This window comes from Microcaecilia unicolor, chromosome 4 (genome assembly GCF_901765095.1).
Source record: "Microcaecilia unicolor chromosome 4, aMicUni1.1, whole genome shotgun sequence".
NCBI classification, from domain to species: domain Eukaryota; kingdom Metazoa; phylum Chordata; class Amphibia; order Gymnophiona; family Siphonopidae; genus Microcaecilia; species Microcaecilia unicolor.
In genome coordinates, this window is record NC_044034.1 from 151,731,312 (window position 1) to 151,755,417 (window position 24,106).

Below are 24,106 nucleotides of genomic sequence, written 5' to 3' on the forward strand. Positions count from 1 at the left end.
TTCTTCCACCCCCATCCCGCTCTCTGTTGGGGTTCCCCAAGGATCTGTCCTTGGACCGCTTCTTTTCTCAATATACACCTCTTCCCTGGGCTCACTGATCTCATCACATGGTTTCCAGTACCATCTCTATGCTGATGACACCCAGCTCTACCTCTCCACTCCCGACATCACAGTCGAAACCCAGGCCAAAGTCTCGGCCTGCCTCTCAGATATCGCCGCCTGGATGTCCAACCGTCATCTGAACATGGCAAAGACTGAGCTCCTTGTCTTCCCACCCAAACCCTCCTCTCCTCTTCCCCCACTCTCTGTCTCTGTTGACAACGCCCTCATCCTCCCCGTCTCGTCAGCCCGCAATCTCGGAGTCATTTTCGACTCCTCCCTCTCCTTCTCTGCCTATATCCAGCAGACAGCTAAGACCTGTCGCTTCTTCCTCTATAATATTAGCAAAATCCGCCCATTCCTCTCTGAACAGACCACCCGAACCCTCGTCAACTCACTCGTTACCTCTCGTCTTGACTATTGCAACCTTCTCCTTGCTGGTCTCCCGCTTAGCCACCTATCCCCCCTTCAATCTGTCCAAAATTCCGCTGCACGTCTTATCTACCGCGTGAACCGATACTCTCATATCACCCCTCTCCTCAAGTCGCTTCACTGGCTCCCGATTCACTACTGTATTCAGTTCAAGCTTCTCCTAATGACCTTCAAATGCACTCAATCTGCAGCCCCCCATTACCTCTCTACCCTCCTCTCCCCCTATGTCCCCACCTGTAACCTCCGCTCTCAGGACAAATCACTCCTATCTGTACCCTTCTCCACCACCGCTAACTCCAGACTCCGTCCCTTCTGCCTCGCATCACCTTATGCCTGGAACAGACTCCCCGAGCCCATACGCCATGCGCCCTCCCTGCCCATCTTTAAGTCCTTACTCAAAACCCATCTCTTCTCCCTTACTTTTGGCGCCTAACCACCTTCCCCATTCATGATACACTGACTACACTGACTACATAGTTTGTTACCTTTAGATTGTAAGCTCTCTTGAGCAGGGACTGTCCTTCCCCATGTTTTAACTTGTACAGCGCTGCGTAACCCTAGTAGCGCTATAGAAATGCTAAGTAGTAGTAGTAGTACCACCACTTTCTGCAGGGAGTTTGAGCTGCTAACTCTCTTCGCAGCTGTGAATTTAAATTTATTCATTTTTTTCCACGCTGTCATCTCTCCGACAAGGATTGCTTGCTCATGTTTGATCTATTCTTACTGTACACTGCCTTGAGTGAATTCCTTCAAAAAGGCGGTAAATAAATTCTAATCTCTCTATATAAAAGGCAACACCAACGTTCTATGAAGCCTCCAGACGGAAGTGTGAAGGGGGAGAGATATCCGGTTTCCCCATGAGTGTCTGCCCCGCCCTCTCTGTAACACAAACAGTCAGTGAAGGAAAACAGCAGAGCACGAAATCAAATCACTGGCTCTGTAACAGTGAAGGACTCAGAGGGGGGAGAGGAGAGAGGGCAGGGACACACACACTCCCACATGCACACAGAAGAAAACATTGCTAGCCCCCGTTTCATTTGCATCAGAAACGGGGCTTTTTTACTAGTAATAAATAAACTCAAGAGTAAACGGTGAGGGTTTTCAGTCAAGATTAGCGGGTTTTCCAATAATTTCAGCTCCAGCGGAGCTAAGGAATCAGGCTGCCATTTCCCGGTGGTGACGTCACTTACTCTCTTCCTTTGGGTTTTATCAGAAAAAGGAGAACATTCAATACAACGTTTTTCAAATGCCATCATGCATGTTTGCTATGCTTTGAGCAAATGTAGTTCCCATTGCTACACCCGTTTTTTGTAAGTCTAACGTTTTCTAAAAGAGAAAGTTTTCAGTCAGTGCTAATTTAGATAATTTTAACAGGAATTCAGTGGGGATGTCATGTAGCTTTGATCTAGTGTCTAATGCTGCTTCCAGTACTAGTAAAGCTTCATTCTATGGAATGCTAGTGTAGAGTGATTTTTACACCTAGTGTCACCATTAGGTATTTCATACTCTCGTTGTGTTCAATATCTTGCAACAAAACCGAGAAATGTGTTGTGTCTTTAATGAAAGAAGGGGCTTCTTGCACCAGTGGTTTGAGAAAGAAATTGACAAATATTGATAAAGGTTCAAGTAAAGAACCTCTAGAGGAGAGAATTGGTCTTGTGGAGGATTTTGCAGCATCTTTGTGGATCTTTGGTAATGCGTAAATAAATGGAATAATTGGATGTAAAGTGTTCAAAAATGTTACTTCCTTATATGTTACAATCCCTGTTGGGATTGTCCAAGTGAAAGATGTCTCTCTGTCCTGTTTTATGCTCAGTAGTAGATAAGACAAATAAAATGATAAATGCGCATGATTTTTAGGGAGATTTTTTGGAGCCAATGATTTGAGTACAGCTGAGCAGAGAACACTTCATTATGCAGTTCTATGAATACCCTTTAAAATAGGGGTGTCAGCAACAACTGAGGCTCTTTTTCTTCGTATTTAATGATAGACACAAAACTAACCAATGATCGTCGATAAAGATCTACAGATTATATAAGGGCATTGGGAGTGATCCCTACTTTTTTGACTTTGAGGATTAGGGAAGACAATAGCCTTACATCTGTTTAGGAAAAGATGGTTGGCCTTCAGCCAACTGGAGACATGATTAAGGCAGATATTCAGAGTGAGAATTGAGCTGGAGGGATCAGAAATATGACAGAATCTGAACATAGCAATAAGTTATACAGCCTTCTTGAATGTTAAGAAATGGGGCAAGGAAGGTTTAACACTGAACTGGAAATTAAAAATTGAAGAGAGAGTTTCTATGAACTAGTGAAAATGTACAGTCATAAAGACAACTGGTGAATCGGAACAAGATGGCTCCTATGATGCCAAGAGAACGAAGTTAGTGTAGTTAGTAGGGAGTGGTCAACTAAGTCATATGCCATCAAGAGAAACTAAGACACAGAATGGTGTTGATCTAGGGAGGAATGAATAGTATCATGAAGTGCTAGGAGAGACTTGGTGCTGTGACCACAATGAAAACCTGCTTGAAAAAGATGAAGAAAAATAGCAAAAAGGGTACAAAAATGCAGACAAGCGCAACAAGAAAACAAAAGCAAAAGAGGCCTTTAGGAGTGGAATAATTGAGAGTCCTTTATTAATAAAACCTGACATGGACCGTGTTTCAGCGCTCATGTGCCTGCGTCAAGGGTCAAATGGGGATCAATTTTCTTAGACAAAACTAAGCAAAATAGCTTAGGGTGCTATCAAAAAGAAAACAGTCTCGAACTGACGTGTCTTCAGAAGTAAATATCTAGCGAAACTGCCAAAAACTGGGGTGCCTCCAGGACCAGGTTTGGGAACCACTAGTATGTGCTGTAGTTAGTCACTTCCACCTGGGAATTCTTGCATTTCTCAGAGTTGTAAGAATATTTTGTTACAGAAAATACTACTGTCCAGATTTTGGCAAGGGTTCAGAGGCAGGTTGGTGGTGAAGGGAGATGGGCTTCTAATGTAAACTATTTTAAAGTACATGGTAAACACTTATGCATGTGTTTGTAAGGAAACCACAGGTACCGTCTGCCTCACTTTCATTTCTTGGAATTTTTCATACTATAATTTCAAGGGCATCATTGCATGTTCTGCGAGAATTACAGTAAACAGTAACAATTTTGAAATTTAGATTTCAAATTGTGCAGAAATCAATATAAGGAGACTTGTGTTCGTCACCTAACTAATCTGTGTATGGGTTTTAACCTCTTTAGAAGAGAACACGTATGCCGAGTATGAAAGTGACCTTGGGATTACAGCAATAGCACTTTATGACTATCAAGCAGGTAAGCCAAAAAGGGTGGCAGTGTTCTGTGCCCCTTCCATCTCTCAGCATTTAGTAGCAAGCATGTGCGAGGTTTATCAGTTTGATATTCTTTGTTAATGTACAATACTTTGCTTAGTAAATACACTTGTACAATGTACAGCTGCTGCTACCTGTGGTTTCAGGGTTAACTGGGAGTTCAGTTTAAACCTAGGACAGTCCTAACAACAATGGTAGAAATAGCAAAGATCTGTTCTTCCTACTGATCCAAAGTACTTTGGATTTCATTATGTTTAGCTTTAATTTGTGAAAATTTGTAATGATCTAACCAGTCTCCGCCATTAGTTTTGAAACTGCAATGGCTTGCTTATTGTTTACAGCCATGACAAGTTGGATGTCATCAGCAGATAACTGGCATTCAATTCTGTATTCTTAGATTATTCCTATTAAAGGGGCAAGATAAATTTTAACTAGGATTAGTGATGTGCTGCACCCTAGAGAGGTTGGTGTCTTCCCAGCAAGTGCTCTGGGTTCTGTTACTGAAAAACTAAAACACTAAAAAAATGATGCCCTCTATCTAGTTTCTCTGTCTGGCTGATCCATGATTTGATATTTCAAGGGAGTAGAATCTCTGACTGCCTGCCTGCATTCAACTCACCTGTAGGTGCAATGGCAGGTATGTTTGAATGAATTTCACCACACAGGTTTTGCCTCACTTTTTTTTTCTACCGATGAGCAGCTGTTCTGGAATTTGACAATTCAAAGAATTTGAGAAGCAAAGTGGGGGGTTAATGTGAGCACCAAGTAATTCCACATATACAAACACAGTAATATAAATGCACATCCTGTACTGGACAGGAGGATTGCATTGGTGAAACTTTCAATATGTGGACTCTTTTTTTTTTTTTTTTTTTTATTTATTTATTTTTTTTTGAGTGCATATTTTTAAGGTCACACCCATGTGTGATGCATTATTAAAGAGTTACCTTGACCGTGTAACTGGAACACAAAGCAGCATCAGCATGTGGTGTATTTCTTGTGTAGATGGATTGAAAATGAAGTACTTTCCTTAAGAATTTTGTAGTCTAGAAAGTGTATAACTATAATTCTCCGAGGACAAGCAGGCTGCTTGTTTTCACTGATGGGGTGACGTCCACGGCAGCCCCTCCAATCGGAATCTTCACTAGCAAAGTCCTTTGCTAGCCCTCGCGCGCCCGCGCGCACCGCGCATGCGCGGCCGTCTTCCCGCCCGAAACCGGCTCGAGCCGGCCAGTCTTCTTTCGTCCGCACTCGGTACGGTCGTGTTTTCGCCGTGTCGAGCCCCGGAAAGTCGACCTCGCGCGTCCTTTTTCGACGTGTTTTTTCTTCGGAAAATCCTTTAAAACTGTTCGGGGAAGTGTTCCGGAAGCCCCCTCGGGTTTCGTTTGCCCCTTCCCGTATTTTCAGATTTTGCCCCGGTAAGTTTTCTTTCGTTGTCGGGGTAGGCCTCTTTTCGGCCTCAGTGGAGATTTTTCTCCCTCAAAGTTTTGGTGCTCATTTCGCCATTTCGGATTTTGATTTCGCCGGCGTGATTTTTCCGCCCATGACATCGAAGCCTTCCAGCGGCTTCAAGAAGTGCACCCAGTGCGCCCGGGTAATCTCGCTCACTGACAGGCACGCGTCGTGTCTTCAGTGTCTGGGGGCCGAGCACCGCCCTCAGGCCTGTAATCTGTGTTCCCTTTTGCAAAGGCGGACTCAGGTAGCGAGATTGGCCCAGTGGAACGTTTTGTTCTCGGGCTCTTCGTCGGCATCGGCACCGGGGGTATCGAGTGCATCGACGTCTTCAGCGTCCAGAGCTTCATCCTCGGCTGCCAGTGCATTGAGTGCATCGAGGCATCGGCCCTCTGCATCGGCGCCGAGACATCGGATAGCTGCATCGACGTCGGTGGTACCGGGACCTCGTCTGCTGATGTCGTCGGACGGTGGTGCATCGTCGGGAGTGCAGGTGAGGGCTGTCCATTCCCCTGCTGGTGGCGGTGAGCCTTCGGGTGGGTCTCCCCCTACCCTGAGGGCTCCTGCGGTACAGCCCCCCCGAGACCGACCTCCTTCGGCCTCGGCCCCGAGGAAGCGACGGCTGGATTCTACGTCCTCCTCGTCGGTACCGGGAAGCTCCGGTGACATGCTTCGTTCCAAGAAGTCGAAGAAGCATCGTCACCGGTCCCCTTCCCGTGTCGGTACCGAGAGCTCTGGGTCGCCGAGGGAGTCGGCACCCAGCAGGCATCGGCACCGAGAGGACCGCTCACCCTCTGTTCAGGAGGTGTCGATGCGCTCCACTCTGGACAGCCCGGAACAGCCTCCACGCCCGGAACAGGTTCTGACGTCGACGCCTGCATCGACTTCCATGCCTTTCTCTGCAGCCGCTCTGAACGAGAGCCTCCGGGCCGTTCTCCCAGAGATTCTGGGAGAGCTGTTGCGCCCTACCCCTCCGGTACCGGTGGTGCTTGCGCCACCGGTACCGTCGAGCGTGGCGCCGGCAGGTCCATCGCCCGAGGTGAGGTCTCCGGCATCGGTGCCGCGTGCGGTGCCGGCTGCCGTCGCCTCCCAGGAAGGCTCCCCGACTACGTCGGCGGAGGGAGCTTCGCCGATGCGGGCGAGGGAGTCTACCTCTCGACGCCCCCATCGTGGACGTGGCTCCACAGAGTCGAGTCGGGCACGGTTGCAGACACAGGTCCGTGAACTTGTGTCCGACACCGAGGGTGAGGCCTCGTGGGAAGAGGAAGAAGACCCCAGATATTTCTCTGACGAGGAGTCTGAGGGTCTTCCTTCCGATCCCACTCCCTCTCCTGAAAGACAGCTTTCTCCTCCTGAGAGTCTGTCTTTCGCTTCCTTTGTCCGGGAGATGTCTACGGCCATCCCCTTCCCGGTGGTTGTGGAGGATGAGCCCAGGGCTGAAATGTTTGAGCTCCTGGACTATCCTTCTCCACCTAAGGAAGCGTCCACTGTTCCCCTGCACCATGTCCTCAAAAAGACATTGCTGGCGAACTGGACAAAGCCTTTAACTAATCCCCACATCCCCAAGAAGATCGAGTCCCAGTACCGGATCCATGGGGACCCAGATCTGATGCGCACCCAGTTGCCTCATGATTCTGGAGTTGTGGATCTGGCCCTAAAGAAGGCTAAGAGTTCTAGGGAGCATGCTTCGGCGCCCCCGGGCAAGGACTCTAGAACCTTGGACTCCTTTGGGAGGAAGGCCTACCATTCTTCTATGCTCGTGACCAAAATTCAGTCTTACCAGCTCTACACGAGCATACACATGCGGAACAATGTGCGGCAGTTGGCGGGCTTGGTTGATGCTCTCCCCCCTGAGCAAGCCAAGCCTTTTCAGGAGGTGGTCAGGCAGCTGAAGGCGTGCAGAAAATTCCTGGCCAGAGGGGTGTATGACACCTTTGATGTTGCGTCCAGGGCCGCTGCTCAAGGTGTGGTGATGCGCAGGCTCTCATGGCTGCGTGCCTCCGACCTGAAGAATAGAATCCAGCAGCGGATTGCGGACTCGCCTTGCCGTGCGGATAATATTTTTGGAGAGAAAGTCGAACAGGTGGTAGAGCAGCTCCACCAGCGGGACACCGCATTCGACAAGTTCTCCCGCCGGCAGCCTTCAGCTTCTACCTCTACAGGTAGACGATTTTTCGGGGGAAGGAAGACTGTTCCCTACTCTTCTGGCAAGCGTAGGTACAATCCTCCTTCTCGACAGCCTGCGGCCCAGGCTAAGCCCCAGCGCACTCGCTCTCGTCAGCAGCGTGCGACTCAGCAAGGCCCCTCGGCTCCCCAGCAAAAGCAAGGGGCGAGCTTTTGACTGGCTCCAGCAGAGCATAGCCGCCATCCAAGTGTCAGTGCCGGGCGACCTGCCAGTCGGAGGGAGGTTGAAAGCTTTTCACCAAAGGTGGCCTCTCATAACCTCCGATCAGTGGGTTCTCCAAATAGTCCGGCAAGGATACACCCTCAATTTGGCCTCAAAACCTCCAAATTGTCCACCGGGAGCTCAGTCTTACAGCTTCCAGCACAAGCAGGTACTTGCAGAGGAACTCTCCGCCCTTCTCAGCGCCAATGCGGTCGAGCCCGTGCCATCCGGGCAAGAAGGACTGGGATTCTATTCCAGGTACTTCCTTGTGGAAAAGAAAACAGGGGGGATGCGTCCCATCCTAGACCTAAGGGCCCTGAACAAATATCTGGTCAAAGAAAAGTTCAGGATGCTTTCCCTGGGCACCCTACTTCCCATGATTCAGGAAAACGATTGGCTATGCTCTCTGGACTTGAAGGATGCCTACACACACATCCCGATACTGCCAGCTCACAGACAGTATCTGCGATTTCAGCTGGGCACACGTCACTTCCAGTACTGTGTGCTACCCTTTGGGCTCGCCTCTGCGCCCAGGGTGTTCACAAAGTGCTTGGCTGTAGTAGCATCAGCACTTCGCAGGCTGGGGGTGCACGTGTTCCCATATCGCGACGATTGGCTGGTGAAGAACGCGTCCGAGGCAGGAGCCCTGCAGTCCATGCAGATGACTATTCGCCTCCTGGAGCTACTGGGGTTTGTGATAAATTACCCAAAGTCCCATCTTCTCCCGGCGCAGAGACTCTAATTCATAGGAGCTCTGCTGGATTCTCGGACGGCTCGCGCCTATCTCCCAGAGGCGAGGGCCAACAACTTGTTGTCCCTCGTCTCGCGGGTGCGAGCGTCCCAGCAGATCACAGCTCGGCAGATGTTGAGATTGCTGGGCCACATGGCCTCCACAGTTCATGTGACTCCCATGGCCCGCCTTCACATGAGATCTGCTCAATGGACCCTAGCTTCCCAGTGGTTTCAGGCTGCTGGGGATCTAGAAGACGTGATCCCACCTGTTCACGAGTTTTCTCGAATCCCTGTATTGGTGGACGATTTGCTCCAATTTGACTCTGGGACGTCCTTTCCAAATTCCTCAGCCACAAAAAGTGCTGACCACGGATGCGTCTCTCCTGGGATGGGGAGCTCATGTCGATGGGCTTCACACCCAAGGAAGCTGGTCCCTCCAGGAACGCGATCTACAGATCAATCTCCTGGAGTTGCGAGCGATCTGGAACGCTCTGAAGGCTTTCAGAGATCGGCTGTCCCACCAAATTATCCAAATTCAGACAGACAACCAGGTTGCCATGTACTACGTCAACAAGCAGGGGGGCACCGGATCTCGCCCCCTGTGTCAGGAAGCCGTCAGCATGTGGCTCTGGGCTCGCCGTCACGGCATGGTGCTCCAAGCCACATATCTGGCAGGCGTAAACAACAGTCTGGCCGACAGGTTGAGCAGGATTATGCAACCTCACGAGTGGTCGCTCAATTCCCGAGTGGTGCGCCAGATCTTCCAAGCGTGGGGCACCCCCTTGGTGGATCTCTTCGCATCTCGAGCAAACCACAAAGTCCCTCAGTTCTGTTCCAGGCTTCAGGCCCACGGCAGACTGGCATCGGATGCCTTCCTCCTGCATTGGGGGGAGGGCCTGCTGTATGCTTATCCTCCCATTCCTCTGGTGGGGAAGACTTTGTTGAAACTCAAGCAAGACCGAGGCACCATGATTCTGATTGCTCCCTTTTGGCCGCGTCAGATCTGGTTCCCTCTTCTTCTGGAGTTATCCTCCGAAGAACCGTGGAGATTGGAGTGTTTTCCGACTCTCATCACGCAGGACGAAGGGGCTCTTCTGCATCCCAACCTCCGGTCCCTGGCTCTCACGGCCTGGATGTTGAGAGCGTAGACTTTGCCTCTTTGGGTCTGTCAGAGGGTGTCTCCCGTATCTTGCTTGCTTCCAGGAAAGATTCCACTAAGAGGAGTTACTTCTTTCTATGGAGGAGGTTTGCCGTCTGGTGTGACAGCAAGGCCCTAGATCCTCGCTCTTGTCCTACACAGACCCTGCTTGAATACCTTCTGCACTTGTCTGAGTCTGGTCTCAAGACCAACTCTGTAAGGGTTCACCTTAGTGCAATCAGTGCATACCATTACCGTGTGGAAGGTAAGCCGATCTCAGGACAGCCTTTAGTTGTTCGCTTCATGAGAGGTTTGCTTTTGTCAAAGCCCCCTGTCAAGCCTCCTACAGTGTCATGGGATCTCAATGTCGTTCTCACCCAGCTGATGAAACCTCCTTTTGAGCCACTGAACTCCTGCCATCTGAAGTACTTGACCTGGAAGGCCATTTACTTGGTGGCAGTTACTTCAGCTCGTAGAGTCAGTGAGCTTCAGGCCCTGGTAGCCCAGGCCCCTTACACCAAATTTCATCATAACAGAGTAGTCCTCCGCACTCACCCTAAGTTCTTGCCAAAGGTCGTGTCGGAGTTCCATCTGAACCAGTCAATTGTCTTGCCAACATTCTTTCCCCGTCCTCATTCCTGCCCTGCTGAACGTCAGCTGCACACATTGGACTGCAAGAGAGCATTGGCCTTCTATCTGAAGTGGACACAGCCCAACAGACAGTCCGCCCAATTGTTTGTTTCTTTTGATCCCAACAAGAGGGGAGTGGCTGTGGGGAAACGCACCATATCCAATTGGCTAGCAGATTGCATTTCCTTCACTTACGCCCAGGCGGGGCTGGCTCTTGAGGGTCATGTCACGGCTCATAATGTTAGAGCCATGGCAGCGTCGGTAGCCCACTTGAAGTCAGCCTCCATTGAAGAAATTTGCAAAGCTGCGACGTGGTCATCTGTCCACACATTCACATCTCATTACTGCCTGCAGCAGGATACCCGACGCGACAGTCGGTTTGGGCAGTCAGTTCTTCAGAACCTGTTTGGGCTTTAGGATCCAACTCCACCCCCCGAGGGCCCTGTTTGTTCTGTTCCAGGCTGCACTCTCAGTTAGTTGGTAAATTTTTTAGGTCAATTTCAGTTATGTCCTCGCCGTTGCGAGGTCCAATTGACCATGGTTGTTGTTTTGAGTGAGCCTGGGGGCTAGGGATACCCCATCAGTGAGAACAAGCAGCCTGCTTGTCCTCGGAGAAAGCGAATGCTACATACCTGTAGAAGGTATTCTCCGAGGACAGCAGGCTGATTGTTCTCACAAACCCGCCCGCCTCCCCTTTGGAGTTGTGTCTTCCCTTGTCTTTGTCTTGCTACATATGAGACTGGCCGGCTCGAGCCGGTTTCGGGCGGGAAGACGGCCGCGCATGCGCGGGGCACGCGAGGGCTAGCAAAGGACTTTGCTAGTGAAGATTCCGATTGGAGGGGCTGCCGTGGACGTCACCCCATCAGTGAGAACAATCAGCCTGCTGTCCTCGGAGAATACCTTCTACAGGTATGTAGCATTCGCTTTCTGTGGGAGATCCAAGAATGAGGCAGAAAGTGGAAGCAGAAGAAGCTCAAACAGACGTCGTGATGTTTTGGAGAATCTGCTTGGTACCCATTGAATGCAGATGTTGATCCATAGGGTCCAGATTAGTAGGAATCGTAGCTGAATACATATCACTGCTAATGACTGATTTCTTCTCCCCAGCTGGTGATGATGAGATCTCCTTTGATCCTGATGACATCATCACTAATATTGAAATGATTGATGATGGCTGGTGGCGAGGAGTCTGCAATAATCGATATGGTCTCTTTCCAGCCAATTACGTGGAGCTGCGACCATAAACCGGATTTATCTACCAGTTATGCCTTACTACCATTCTCCGTAAACTTGGTTTCTTACACTACAAATCATGGAGTTGGGGGAGGGAATGTATTTTTTTTTTTTTTTTGAAGCAGACATGGTATATGTAGGAGTGTGTTTTTAATATGATACCCTGATACTCTTCTTACGCTTTTAAAATGTTGTTCATCAGACAAATTTGCAGCTATAATGTCAGGTATGCCAGAAGGATTTTGCAGATGGATTCGAAAACGGTTTCCTTTTTCTGCTCTTTGAAAAACTGAAGAAAGCAAACCAGCGGAGCTGCCATCACAATCGCATTTTACCTGTGTATCAACAGAATCGCAGGTTTTTGTTTTTTTTCGGAGGGGAATGAAATGTATGGGTTCTCTGATTCCTGAAGCCCCAAGAATTGCCATAAACTTGAAATCAGACTTAAAACTTAAAAAAAAAAAAACCCGATAAAAAGGAAGGTAGAGAACTAACTTCCTTTTTATCCTTTGAGTATTTCACTCAACCCATAAAGTTGTAATATAAAAATGCAGGCTTAATAAGCTTCTCTCTCTCTCTCTGTACATTACAATGGGTGTGTAATATATACCTTTTTTTTTTTTAATCATTAAGACAAGAGACTTCAGCCATCTAAGCAAGGAAACCTCTAATTCTGCCTCTCCCCACAAAACATGTTGGAGATGGCATACCAGAATGGCCTCACACATTCCTGATCTTCCTGTGTTATCAGTATATGATTTTTCACTGTGTGTATATGTGAAAAGTGAAACTGCGCTGAAGGCCATCTCTCTTCCTTCTAATGCTTTCTCTTTTGTATGACGTTAAGCGTCAAAGGGTTAGGTAATATAGGGGAAGGGGTAAAGCTCTCTTTCACTGTAATCGTACTGTGAAAGCAGCAGAGCGATGTGCTGTCCAGCCATCCCAGCTATCGTGCACCAATCAGGTAAGAGCCTTATGCTATTAGGTGCAACTGAAAAGCAGGAAAGTCATCTTACCTTGAAGCAGAAGTTCTAGGGTCACATGGCACTGACCGAACCTGTTGAGCACCATCTAAGGCTGGCATCCATGTTCCTACTTTCTGTGATACTGACACAGACTGACGGTGAAGTTTACCTTTTTTTTTTCCACCCTGTTATGAATTGGACCAATGAAATATGTAGTAAAGGCCTGTGTGTAAAAGATGTACAGTGTAACTATAAGAATCACAGGTGGAAAATTCCTTTTTCTTGGCTAGTTGGGACTCGCCTCCATGAATGGCAAATTGTTGATCTTCCTGTCACTGTAGTGTTTGCATAATACAAACTGGGTTGGGTTTTGTACGCAATTTTATTTTAGCCAATTTTGCATAAAGTACATCATAGGATATGATTTTGTATATTCAATCGCCAATAAAAATCTTTTCAGATCGTGCTGTGGTTTTGTTCATTGCACCCTTCTCATTCTATTGGAATAGCTGGAAAAAATGCTAGCTGTAATCTGTCAAACGTTCTGCAGATGCTGGTCACCCACTTGATCTAGATGACATCTTCCTGTAACTGAGCTTGTCCTTTGGTTTTCTTCTAGCTCTGTGGCTTCCTGCATTGCTATGCACAGACTGTGTAGACCACAAGCACAGGCTGCTCTGAACTTGTGCACTATATTGTAGCCACACTAGTCCAAGCCACGTGCAGAAGTGTGCAACATGTGTATGTGTCAAATCCTGCATGTCTGCACTGCACAGCTGCTGCTATCCCTGGGTAGCTACTGTGTGAACAGAAAAGGCCACACAGACCAGTACAGTGAACCCAGGTGGGCTGCAGGAAAATTACATAGATTTTAAAGTTATAGCTGGGGCATTGGATTTTCTAAGAGTATTTAGATTTCTGCATACATAGAGCACCTTAAACCACCTGCTAGCCAAAGCAATTGAGCTATAAATACCCTTTCCCCCACCTATACAAGAACATTAAACAGGGGCGTATCTGGAATCTGGCGGTAGAGGGGGGGCACATTTTTGCCTCCCTCCCCCCCCCCCCCCCCCCAACGTCAACCCTCCCTCGCTGCTTACGTTTGCTGGCGGGGGACCCCAACCCCCGCCAGCCGAAGTCCGACCCGCAGTCTTCATATTTCGTCTTCCTCCGACTCCTCCGTGGCCATGCTATAAGTAACGCTGCTGATTCCTTTAATCCAGTTCGGAGTCTGACGTCGCAGCACGTTGTACGCACGTACAACGTGCTGCGACGTCAGACTCCGAACTGGATTCAACGAATCGGCAGCGTTACTTACAGCATGGCCACGGAGGAGTCGGAGGAAGACAAAATATGAAGACTGCGGGTCGGACCTCGGCTGGCGGGGGTTGGGGCCCCCCGCTAGCAAAAGTAAGCAGCGGGGGAGGGTTGATAGTGGGGAGGGGGGCCAGGGCGAAATCTGCGGGGGCCCCTGCTATGTAGGTGGTCAGGGAAGGAGTTTGGAGCACAGGCAGTCACATAAAGTACATGCATAGCTTATAATACACACACCTAAGTGTGTACTTTTGCCATGTACATTTACCCCAAATGTGTGACAGCTGCAATTTCAGCTGCTTTTGTGCTCCCATGTTATAAGCACAGGTGCTTAGTATGCCTGTATAAAATAGGTACCTACTTTCTCCGAGGACAAGCAGGCTGATAATTCTCACCAATGGGTCGTCGTCCGCGACGGCCCAGGAGACCGGAAAAACTTGAGAGCAAACAAGAAGTCTCTGGAATGCTCCGTCACATGGGCTGAGTGCACGCACCGCGCATGCGCGAATGGCTTCCCGCCCGCGATGTGAGCGTGAATCCCTCAGTTCTTTTTGATCCGCGATCTGGAGTGTTCGTCTTTCTTCGACTGCGCTCTTTTCGGCTCAGGAGATTCAAACTTGGTGTTTACCGCTCCCCTTTTTCTTTTTTACTTAGTTATAGTTCTTAGTTCATCAAATATTAAGAAAAAAGTAGTTTTCTTTTATTTTATTAGGGTTTTTTAACCTTTTTAAGTTTCCTTTTTTTCGTTGCGGCCACCTTTTAGGCTGCTCGGCCGGGTCGTTTTTTCCTTTTTTGTGCCTTTTTATTTCATAGCCGCTGTTTTTCCGTCCATGTCATCGAGAACTCCCAGCGGCTTCAAACGTTGTACTCGCTGCAACCAGACCATCTCGGGTACTGACCCCCACGTGTGGTGTCTCCAGTGCCTTGGGCCTGACCAGCTGCCTGTAAGCTGTGTCTTTTGATGAAGAAAAGGACCCAAGTGGCTCGGGAGGCTCAACGTGAGAAACCTTTTACTATTCTCCGAGGACAAGCAGGCTGCTTGTTCTCACGACTGGGTGACGTCCGCGGCAGCCCCCACCAACCGGAAAAGGCTTCGTGGGACGGTCGGCACGCAGGGCACGCCCACCGCGCATGCGCGGCCGTCTTTCCGCCCGTGCGCGACCGCTCCCGCCAGTTCCTTTTTTTCCGCGTCTGGAGAGAGTCGTGCTTTGCCGCTCTCTCTGCTTTCAGCCGCCGGAAAGTCGATCGCGTTTACGCGGATCGTTGTTTTTTCTATTTAGTTTTGTTACCGCCCGGTTTCCTTTTTCTTTAAAAAAAAAAAAAAAACCTGAGCGTGTGGAGCACGCGCTCCCTTTTTCCCTCGTTTCCAGCGGGGACGCCGCGTTGCGGCCTAGTGGCCGCACGGTCGTTTTCTTTTTTCGAGGTGTGATTTTCGCCACCATTGACGACTTTGACTTCGCCGACGCAATTTTTCCGTCGATGTCCTCGAAGGTCCCGAGTGGATTTAAAAAGTGTGGTCGCTGCGGCCGGCCGATCTCGCAGACCGACACCCACGCTTGGTGCCTCCAGTGCCTCGGGCCGGAGCACAATATCAAGTCGTGTTCCCTGTGTCTCGGTCTCCGGAAACGGACTCAAGTTGCGAGGCAAGTTCTGCGGGACCGTCTTTTTGGAACTTGCGCCGGCCCCTCGACGTCGACCTCGACGGCATCGGTATCGACGCCCGGTCTTCGGTACCGGTATCGATGCCCGAGACATCGGCACCGATGGCATCGACCCCAGGAGAACAGGTCCCGTCGGTCCGCCGGCGAGGGTGGAGGTGAGCGGCCGCGTGGGCAGTCGGCCCCGGTCACTCCCTCAGCCCGTGGTCCACGGGACCGAACCCTGTCTGACCCGGCTCCTCGAGACCGAGGGGGATCGTCCTCCTCCTCCTCCATACCTCCCGGCGCCGGTGACGCGCATCGAAAGAAGGACAAGAAGCGTCGTCACCGGTCGTCCTCGGTGCATCCGGACATCGGAGAGGAGGCGACGCCGAAGCGTCATCGCCGAGAGGAGAGGTCCCCGTCGGTTGTGGAGGTACCGACGCGTCAGGGTTCCGGCATCTCGGTGCCGTCTCCTGGCCCCCATCAGCTTCTGGTACCGACACCCCTACCGGCCCCACCGCCTTTCCCGGCAGCGGGCCTGGACGAGTGCCTCAGAGCCATCCTTCCGGGGATCCTGGAAGGGCTGATGCGCCAGCACCCCCGGCGCCGATGTCTGTGGCGCCGGCGAGCTCTAGCCCGGCGCCGGGGCTGTCGACACCGCCGCCGCTTGCGGCGCCGGTCTCGACCGCCACGCAGGTGGAGTCGACGGAGGGAGCTCCGTCCCCGCTGACGCGGGAGTCCACCGCTCGATGACACCGAGACCTCGGTGCCTCGACGTCGAGCCGGGCCCGGTTCAGGACTCAGCTACATGAGCTTATGTCCGATACCGAGGATGAGGCCTCGTGGGGGGAAGAGGAGGACCCTAGATATTTCTCCTCAGAGGAGTCTACGGGCCTTCCCTCGGACCCCACGCCTTCACCGGAGAGGAAGCTCTCACCTCCTGAGAGTCTCTCCTTTGCCTCCTTTGTGCAGGATATGTCTATTAGCATTCCCTTTCCCGTGGTCTCTGTGGAAGAGCCGAGGGCCGAGATGCTCGAGGTCCTCGACTATCCATCACCACCTAGAGAGTCCTCCACGGTGCCGCTGCACAATGTCCTCAAGGAGACACTGCGTGCGACCGTTAACTAACCCCACCATTCCCAAGAAAGCAGAGTCCCAGTACAGGATCCACTCTGACCCAGAGTTAATGCGGCCCCAACTGCCCCATGACTCGGCGGTCGTGGATTCTGCTCTCAAGAGGGCACGGAGTTCGAGGGATACCGCCTCGGCGCCCCCGGGGCGGGAGTCTCGCACTCTGGACTCGTTTGGGAGGAAGGCCTACCAATCCTCCATGCTCGTGACCCGCATCCAGTCATACCTGCTCTATATGAGCATCCACATGCGGACTAATGTGCAACAACTGGCGGACCTGGTCGATAAGCTCCCGCCGGAGCAGTCCAGGCCTTATCAGGAGGTGGTCAGGCAGCTGAAGGCGTGCAGAAAGTTCCTGTCCAGGGGTATCTATGACACCTGTGATGTGGCATCTCGTGCTGCGGCCCAAGGTATAGTGATGCGCAGGCTCTCATGGCTGCGTGCCTCTGACCTGGACAGCCGCACCCAGCAGAGACTGGCCGACGTCCCTTGCCGGGGGGATAACATTTTTGGTGAGAAGGTCGAGCAGCTGGTGGACCAACTGCATCAGCGGGAAACCGCCCTCGACAAGCTCTCCCACCGGGCGCCTTCAGCATCCACCTCAGCAGGTGGACGTTTTTCCCGGGCCCGGCAGGCTGCGCCCTATTCTTTTGCAAAGCGTATGTACAACCAGCCGGCCCGAAGGCCTCGCCAGGCACAGGGACAGCCCCAGCGCGCTCGTTCTCGTCAACAGCGTGCGCCTAAGCAGCCCCCTGCGCCTCCACAGCAAAAGCCGGGGACGGGCTTTTGACTGGATCCTCGGGAACATAGCCGCCCTCAAAGTGTCCGTACCGGACGATCTGCCGGTCGGGGGGAGGTTAAGTTTTTTTCACCGAAGGTGGCCTCTCATAACCTCCGACCAGTGGGTTCTCCAAATAGTGCGGTGCGGATACGCCCTGAATTTGGCCTCCCTGCCTCCAAATTGTCCTCCGGGAGCTCAATCTTTCAACTCCCATCACAAGCAGGTACTTGCAGAGGAACTCTCCGCCCTTCTCAGCGCCAATGCGGTCGAGCCCGTACCACCCGGGCAGGAAGGGCAGGGATTCTATTCCAGGTACTTCCTTGTGGAAAAGAAAACAGGGGGGATGCGTCCCATCCTAGACCTGAGAGGCCTGAACAAATTCCTGGTCAAAGAAAAGTTCAGGATGCTTTCCTTGGGCACCCTTCTGCCAATGATTCAGAAAAACGACTGGCTATGTTCCCTGGATTTAAAGGACGCATATACTCACATCCCGATACTGCCAGCTCACAGACAGTATCTCAGATTCCGCCTGGGCGCACGGCACTTTCAGTATTGTGTGCTGCCCTTTGGGCTCGCCTCTGCTCCACGAGTGTTTACCAAGTGCCTCGTGGTGGTAGCAGCCTACCTACGCAAGCTGGGAGTGCACGTGTTCCCATATCTCGACGATTGGCTGGTCAAGAACACCTCGGAGGCGGGAGCCCTCCGGTCTATGCAGTGCACTACTCGACTTCTGGAGCTGCTGGGGTTTGTGATAAATTACCCAAAGTCCCATCTCCAGCCAACACAGTCTCTGGAATTCATAGGAGCTCTGCTGAATGCCCAGACGGCTCAGGCCTACCTTCCCGAAGCGAGGGCCACCAATCTCCTGGCCCTGGCTTCGCGGACCAGAGCGTCTCAGCAGGTCACAGCTCGGCAGATGTTGAGACTTCTGGGTCATATGGCCTCCACAGTTCATGTGACTCCCATGGCTCGTCTTCACATGAGATCTGCTCAATGGACCCTAGCTTCCCAGTGGTTTCAAGCCACCGGGAATCTAGAAGATGTCATCCGCCTCTCCACCAGTTGCCGCACTTCACTGCTCTGGTGGACCATCCGGACCAATTTCACCCTGGGACGTCCATTCCAAATTCCGCAGCCCACGAAAGTGCTGACGACGGATGCATCTCGCCTGGGGTGGGGAGCTCATGTCGATGGGCTTCACACCCAGGGTCTGTGGTCCCTCCAGGAAAAGGATCTGCAGATCAACCTCCTGGAGCTCCGAGCGATCTGGAACGCACTGAAGGCTTTCAGAGATCGGCTGTCCTACCAAATTATCCAAATTCGGACAGACAATCAGGTTGCAATGTATTACGTCAACAAGCAGGGGGGCACCGGATCTCGCCCCCTGTGTCAGGAAGCCGTCGGGATGTGGCGTTGGGCGTGCCGGTTCGGCATGCTCCTCCAAGCCACGTACCTGGCAGGCGTAAACAACAGTCTGGCCGACAGACTGAGCAGAGTCATGCAACCGCACGAGTGGTCGCTCCATTCCAGAGTGGTACGCAAGATCTTCCGAGAGTGGGGCACCCCCTCGGTGGATCTTTTCGCCTCTCAGACCAACCACAAGCTGCCTCTGTTCTGTTCCAGACTTCAGACACACGGCAGGCTAGCGTCAGATGCCTTTCTCCTTCATTGGGGGACCGGCCTCCTGTATGCTTATCCTCCCATACCTTTGGTGGGGAAGACCTTACTGAAGCTCAAGCAAGACCGCGGCACCATGATTCTGATAGCGCCCTTTTGGCCCCGTCAGATCTGGTTCCCTCTTCTTCTGGAGTTGTCCTCAGAAGAACCGTGGAGATTGGAGTGTTTTCCGACTCTCATTTCGCAGAACGACGGAGCGTTGCTGCACCCCAACCTTCAATCCCTGGCTCTCACGGCCTGGATGTTGAGGGCGTAGACTTCGCTGCGTTGGGTCTGTCTGAGGGTGTCTCCCGGGTCTTGCTTGCCTCTAGGAAGGATTCCACTAAAAAGAGTTACTTTTTCAAGTGGAGGAGGTTTGTCGTTTGGTGTGAGAGCAAGGCCCTAGAACCTCGTTCTTGCCCTGCACAGAACCTGCTTGAATACCTTCTGCACTTATCAGAGTCTGGCCTCAAGACCAACTCAGTAAGGAATCACCTTAGTGCGATTAGTGCTTACCATTATCGTGTGGAAGGTAAAGCCATCTCTGGAGAGCCTTTAGTCGTTCGATTCATGAGAGGCTTGCTTTTGTCAAAGCCCCCTATCAAGCCTCCTACTGTGTCATGGGATCTCAACATCGTCCTCACCCAGCTGATGAAACCTCCTTTTGAGCCACTGAATACCTGCCATCTGAAGTACTTGACCTGGAAGGTCATTTTCTTGGTGGCAGTTACTTCAGCTCGTAGGGTCAGTGAGCTTCAAGCCCTGGTAGCTCATGCTCCGTATACCAAATTTCATCACAACAGAGTAGTGCTCCGCACCCACCCAAAGTTCCTGCCGAAGGTGGTGTCGGAGTTCCATCTTAACCAGTCAATTGTCTTGCCAACATTCTTCCCCAGGCCGCATACCCGCCCTGCTGAACGTCAGTTGCACACATTGGACTGCAAGAGAGCATTGGCCTTCTACTTGGAGCGGACACAGCCCCACAGACAGTCCGCCCAATTGTTTGTTTCTTTCGACCCTAACAGGCTAGGGGTCGCTGTCGGGAAACGCACCATCTCCAATTGGCTAGCAGATTGCATTTCCTTCACTTACGCCCAGGCTGGGCTGGCTCTTGAGGGTCATGTCACGGCTCATAGTGTCAGAGCCATGGCAGCGTCAGTGGCCCACTTGAAGTCAGCCACTATTGAAGAGATTTGCAAGGCTGCGACGTGGTCATCTGTCCACACATTCACATCACATTACTGCCTCCAGCAGGATACCCGACGCGACAGTCGGTTCGGGCAGTCGGTGCTGCAGAATCTGTTTGGGGTGTAAATCCAACTCCACCCTCCAGGACCCGAATTTATTCTGGTCAGGCTGCACTCTCAGTTAGTTGTTCTTCGTAGGTCAATTTCTGTTGTACCCTCGCCGTTGCGAGGTTCAATTGACCTGGGTTCTTGTTTTGAGTGAGCCTGAAAGCTAGGGATACCCCAGTCGTGAGAACAAGCAGCCTGCTTGTCCTCGGAGAAAGTGAATGATACATACCTGTAGCAGGTGTTCTCCGAGGACAGCAGGCTGATTGTTCTCACCTACCCTCCCTCCTCCCCTTTGGAGTTGTGTTTCGTATTTTATTGCTTGTCATTCAACTGGCGGGAGCGGTCGCGCACGGGCGGGAAGACGGCCGCGCATGCGCGGTGGGCGTGCCCTGCATGCCGACCGTCCCGCGAAGCCTTTTCCGGTTGGTGGGGGCTGCCGCGGACGTCACCCAGTCGTGAGAACAATCAGCCTGCTGTCCTCGGAGAACACCTGCTACAGGTATGTATCATTCACTATCGGTCTGGTCCTTCGACGCTGGCATCGACATCGGTACCAAGGTCGTCGACGTTGAGGGAAGCAGCGACATCGAGAGTGCAGGTAATGGCTACCGAATGACCGCATCGTGCTGGGAGCAGTGAGGCATTGAGTGGGTCTGCACCTGTCTCGATGCCTACTGCTATGCAGGCCCCCCGGGACTGACCGTCGTCGGACCCAACCCCAAAGAGGCATGAGGATTCTACGTCCTCTTCGGTACCGAGGAGTCTCGATGATTGGCGTCGAGCGAAGGCTAAGAAGCACAGTCATCATTCTCCTTCCATGCACGGTACCAAGAGCTCCGGGGAGCCGAGGGAGTCGGCACCCGAGAAGCGTTGGTGCCAGGAGCACCGTTCACCCTCCATACAGGAAGTGCCGATGCGTCGGTCATCTGGCAGCCTGGTACCAGCTCTCGACCACCCCTCAGATTCTGCCACCGACTCCTGCACCGCCCCCCCAGCCTTTTCTGATGGAAGCTCTCGAGCACATCAGAGCCCTTCCAGAGCTTCTGGAGGGATTGCAGCACCAATCTGCTTCAATGTCGGGGGTGCTTGCGCCTTCTATACCGACTGCGGAAGCGGCATCTGGGCCATCGCCTGTGGTGAGGTCCCAGTCTTCGGCACCGGCGTCGGCCGCCAACTGGGTCGATTCCCCCTTGACGGTGGAGGACGCTTTGCTGGAGTCCAGGCAGGGGGTCGACTTCTTGACATCCCCCATGAGGTCATCGTTCGACGTCGAGACAGGCTCAGATTCGGGCTGCTCTTAGAGAGATTTTGTCTGATACCGATGAGCGCTCGTGGGAAGAGGAGGAAGACCCCCAGATACATTTCGGAGGAAGAGTCATATGGGGTTCCCTCTGATCCTACTCCGCCAATTGAAAGAAGAATGTTTCCACCTGAGAGTCTTTCCTTTTCATCTTTTGTTCGGGAAATGTCTAAGGACATTCCATTCCCTATGGAGGTTGTGGATGAGCCCAGGGCCGAGATGCTCGAGGTCTTGGATTATCCTTCTCCACCTGCTGAGGTTGCAATGGCCCCCTTGCATAATACACTCAGAGAAGTGCTTATGCGAAATTGGTCGTTCCCTCTTTCTAACCCAGTGGTCCCCCAAAAAAATCTGAGTCCCAGTACAGAGTCCTTGGAGAGCCGGTAATTGTGAAGGCCCAACTTCCTCACGATTCCATGGTAGTGGACTCTGCTCTCAGAAGAGCCAAGAGTACTAGAGACTATGCCTCTGTGCCCCCAGGCAGAGAGTCTAGGACCTTGGATTCTTTTGGGAGGAAAACGTATCAGGCTGCTATGCTCACCGCCAAGATCCAAACTTGCCAGCTCTACACAAGCATCCACTTGCGCAACTCAGTGAGGCAACTGTCTAGTTTGGTTGAAGCACTTCCCGCCGGAGCTCACCGAACCTTTTCACCAGGTGGTCAGGCAGCAGAAGGCGTGTCGCAAATTCCTGGCCAGGGGTACTTACGACACTTTTGATGTAGCTGCTCAAGGTATAGTGATGCGCAGACTCTCATGGCTGCGTGTCTCTGACCTGGATTATAAGACCCAGCAGCATATGGCGGATGTTCCTTGCGGGGGGCATAATCTTTTTGGAGAAAAAGTAGAGGACATGGTCGATCAGATCAAAAAGCACCATGATGCTATGGATTCTCTCTCCCGCCTGGCGTCTTCTGCTACCACCTCCTCATCCAGGAGATTTTTGGAGAGAAGAGAAGTGTTCCCTATTCCTACAACAGGCGTAGGTACACTCCTGCTTCTCAGCAGCCTGTCCAGGCTCCGTCCCAGCACGCTCGTTCCCCTCAACAGCGTGCGCCTAAGGCCCCTAGGGCTCCCCAGCAAAAGCAAGGGATGGGCTTTTGACTGACTCCAGTGCACCATAGCCTCGCAAAAAGTGTCCGTGCCGGTCGGGGGGGGGGGGGGGGGGGGAGGTTGATATTTTTTCACCAAAGGTGGCCTCTTATAACCTCCGGCAGGTGGGTTCTTCAATCTGGAATCCAAACCTCCAAATTGCCCACCAGGAGCTCAGTCTTTCAGCTCCCAGCACAGGCAGGTACTAGCAGAGGAACTCTCCACCCTTCTAAAGGCCAATGCGGTCAAACCCGTTCCGGGGAAGAAGGGTTTGGATTCTATTCCAGGTACTTCCTTGTGCAAAAGAAAACGGGGGGGGGGGGGGGGGGTGCGTCCCATCCTAGACCTAAGGGCCCTGAACAAATTCCTTGTCTGAGAAAAGTTCAGGATGTTTTCCCTAGGCACCCTTCTTCCCATGATTCAGGAAAACGATTGGCTATGCTCTCTGGACTTAACGCCTATACCCACATCTCGATGCTCACAGGAAGGATCTTCGATTTTGGTTGGGAACTCGGCACTTTCAGTTTTGTGTACTGCCTTTTGGTCTCGTGTCTGCGCCCAGGGTTTTCACAAAGTGCCTGGCAGTTGTTGCAGCATCGCTACGCAGACTGGGAGTGCATGTGATCCCTTATCTCGACGATTGGCTGGTGAGCACCTCGGAGGCAGGCACTCTACGGTCCATGCGGATGACCTATTCGGGTGCTAGAACTTCTGGGGTTTGTGATCTATTATCCCAAGTCCCATCTTGTCCCGGTTCAAAAATTGGAGTTCATTGGAGCTCTGTTGGACACACACACATCTCGAGCTTATGTTCCTCAGGCAAGGGCAGACAATCTCTTGGCCCTAATGTCTTTGGCTTGAGTGTCTCAACAGATCACAGCTCGGCAGATGTTGAGACTCTTAGGGCACATGGCTTCCACAGTTCATGTGACTTCCATGGAACGCCTACATATGAGATCAGCTCAATGGACCCTAGCTTCCCAGTGGTGCCAGGCCACAGGGGGTCTAGAGGATGTGATCCATCTCTCCACCGACTTTTGCAGTTCCCTTCAGTGGTGGACTATTCGATCCAATTTGACCTTGGACGTCCATTCCAAATTCCTCAGCCACAAAAAAGTGCTGATGATGGATGGATCCCTCCTGGGGTGGGGAGCTCATGTAAATGGGCTTCTCACTCCAAGGAGCTTGGTCCTTTTAGAAAAAAGATCTTCAGATCAACCTCCTGGAATTATGAGCGATCTGGAATGCTGTCAAGGCTTTCAGAGATCAGCTGTCCGACCAAATCATTCTAATTCAGACAATCAGGTTGCAATGTATTACACCAACAAGCACAGGGGCACCGGATCTCGCCCTCTGTGTCAGGAAGCCGTCCGGATGTGGCTTTGGGCTTACCAACACGGCATGTTTCTCCAGACCACATATCTGGCAGGCGTAAACAACAGTCTGGCCGACAGGTTGAACAGAATCATGCAATCTCACGAGTGGTCACT

The 24,106-nt window shown here is 51.7% G+C and overlaps 1 protein-coding gene across 1 annotated transcript in view; it reads left to right on the forward strand.

Annotated features, from left to right (window-relative positions):
* The window catches only part of CTTN (cortactin), a 65,450-nt gene extending 52,580 nt beyond the window's left edge, over positions 1-12,870 (forward strand). Inside the window, exons 16-17 of the mRNA XM_030200749.1 lie at positions 3,781-3,852; positions 11,315-12,870. Of these exons, the coding sequence (XP_030056609.1) occupies positions 3,781-3,852; positions 11,315-11,451 (209 nt within the window). The 3' untranslated portion in view covers positions 11,452-12,870. The remainder of the gene's footprint in view (positions 1-3,780; positions 3,853-11,314) is intronic.
* The last annotated feature ends 11,236 nt before the right edge of the window (positions 12,871-24,106 follow it).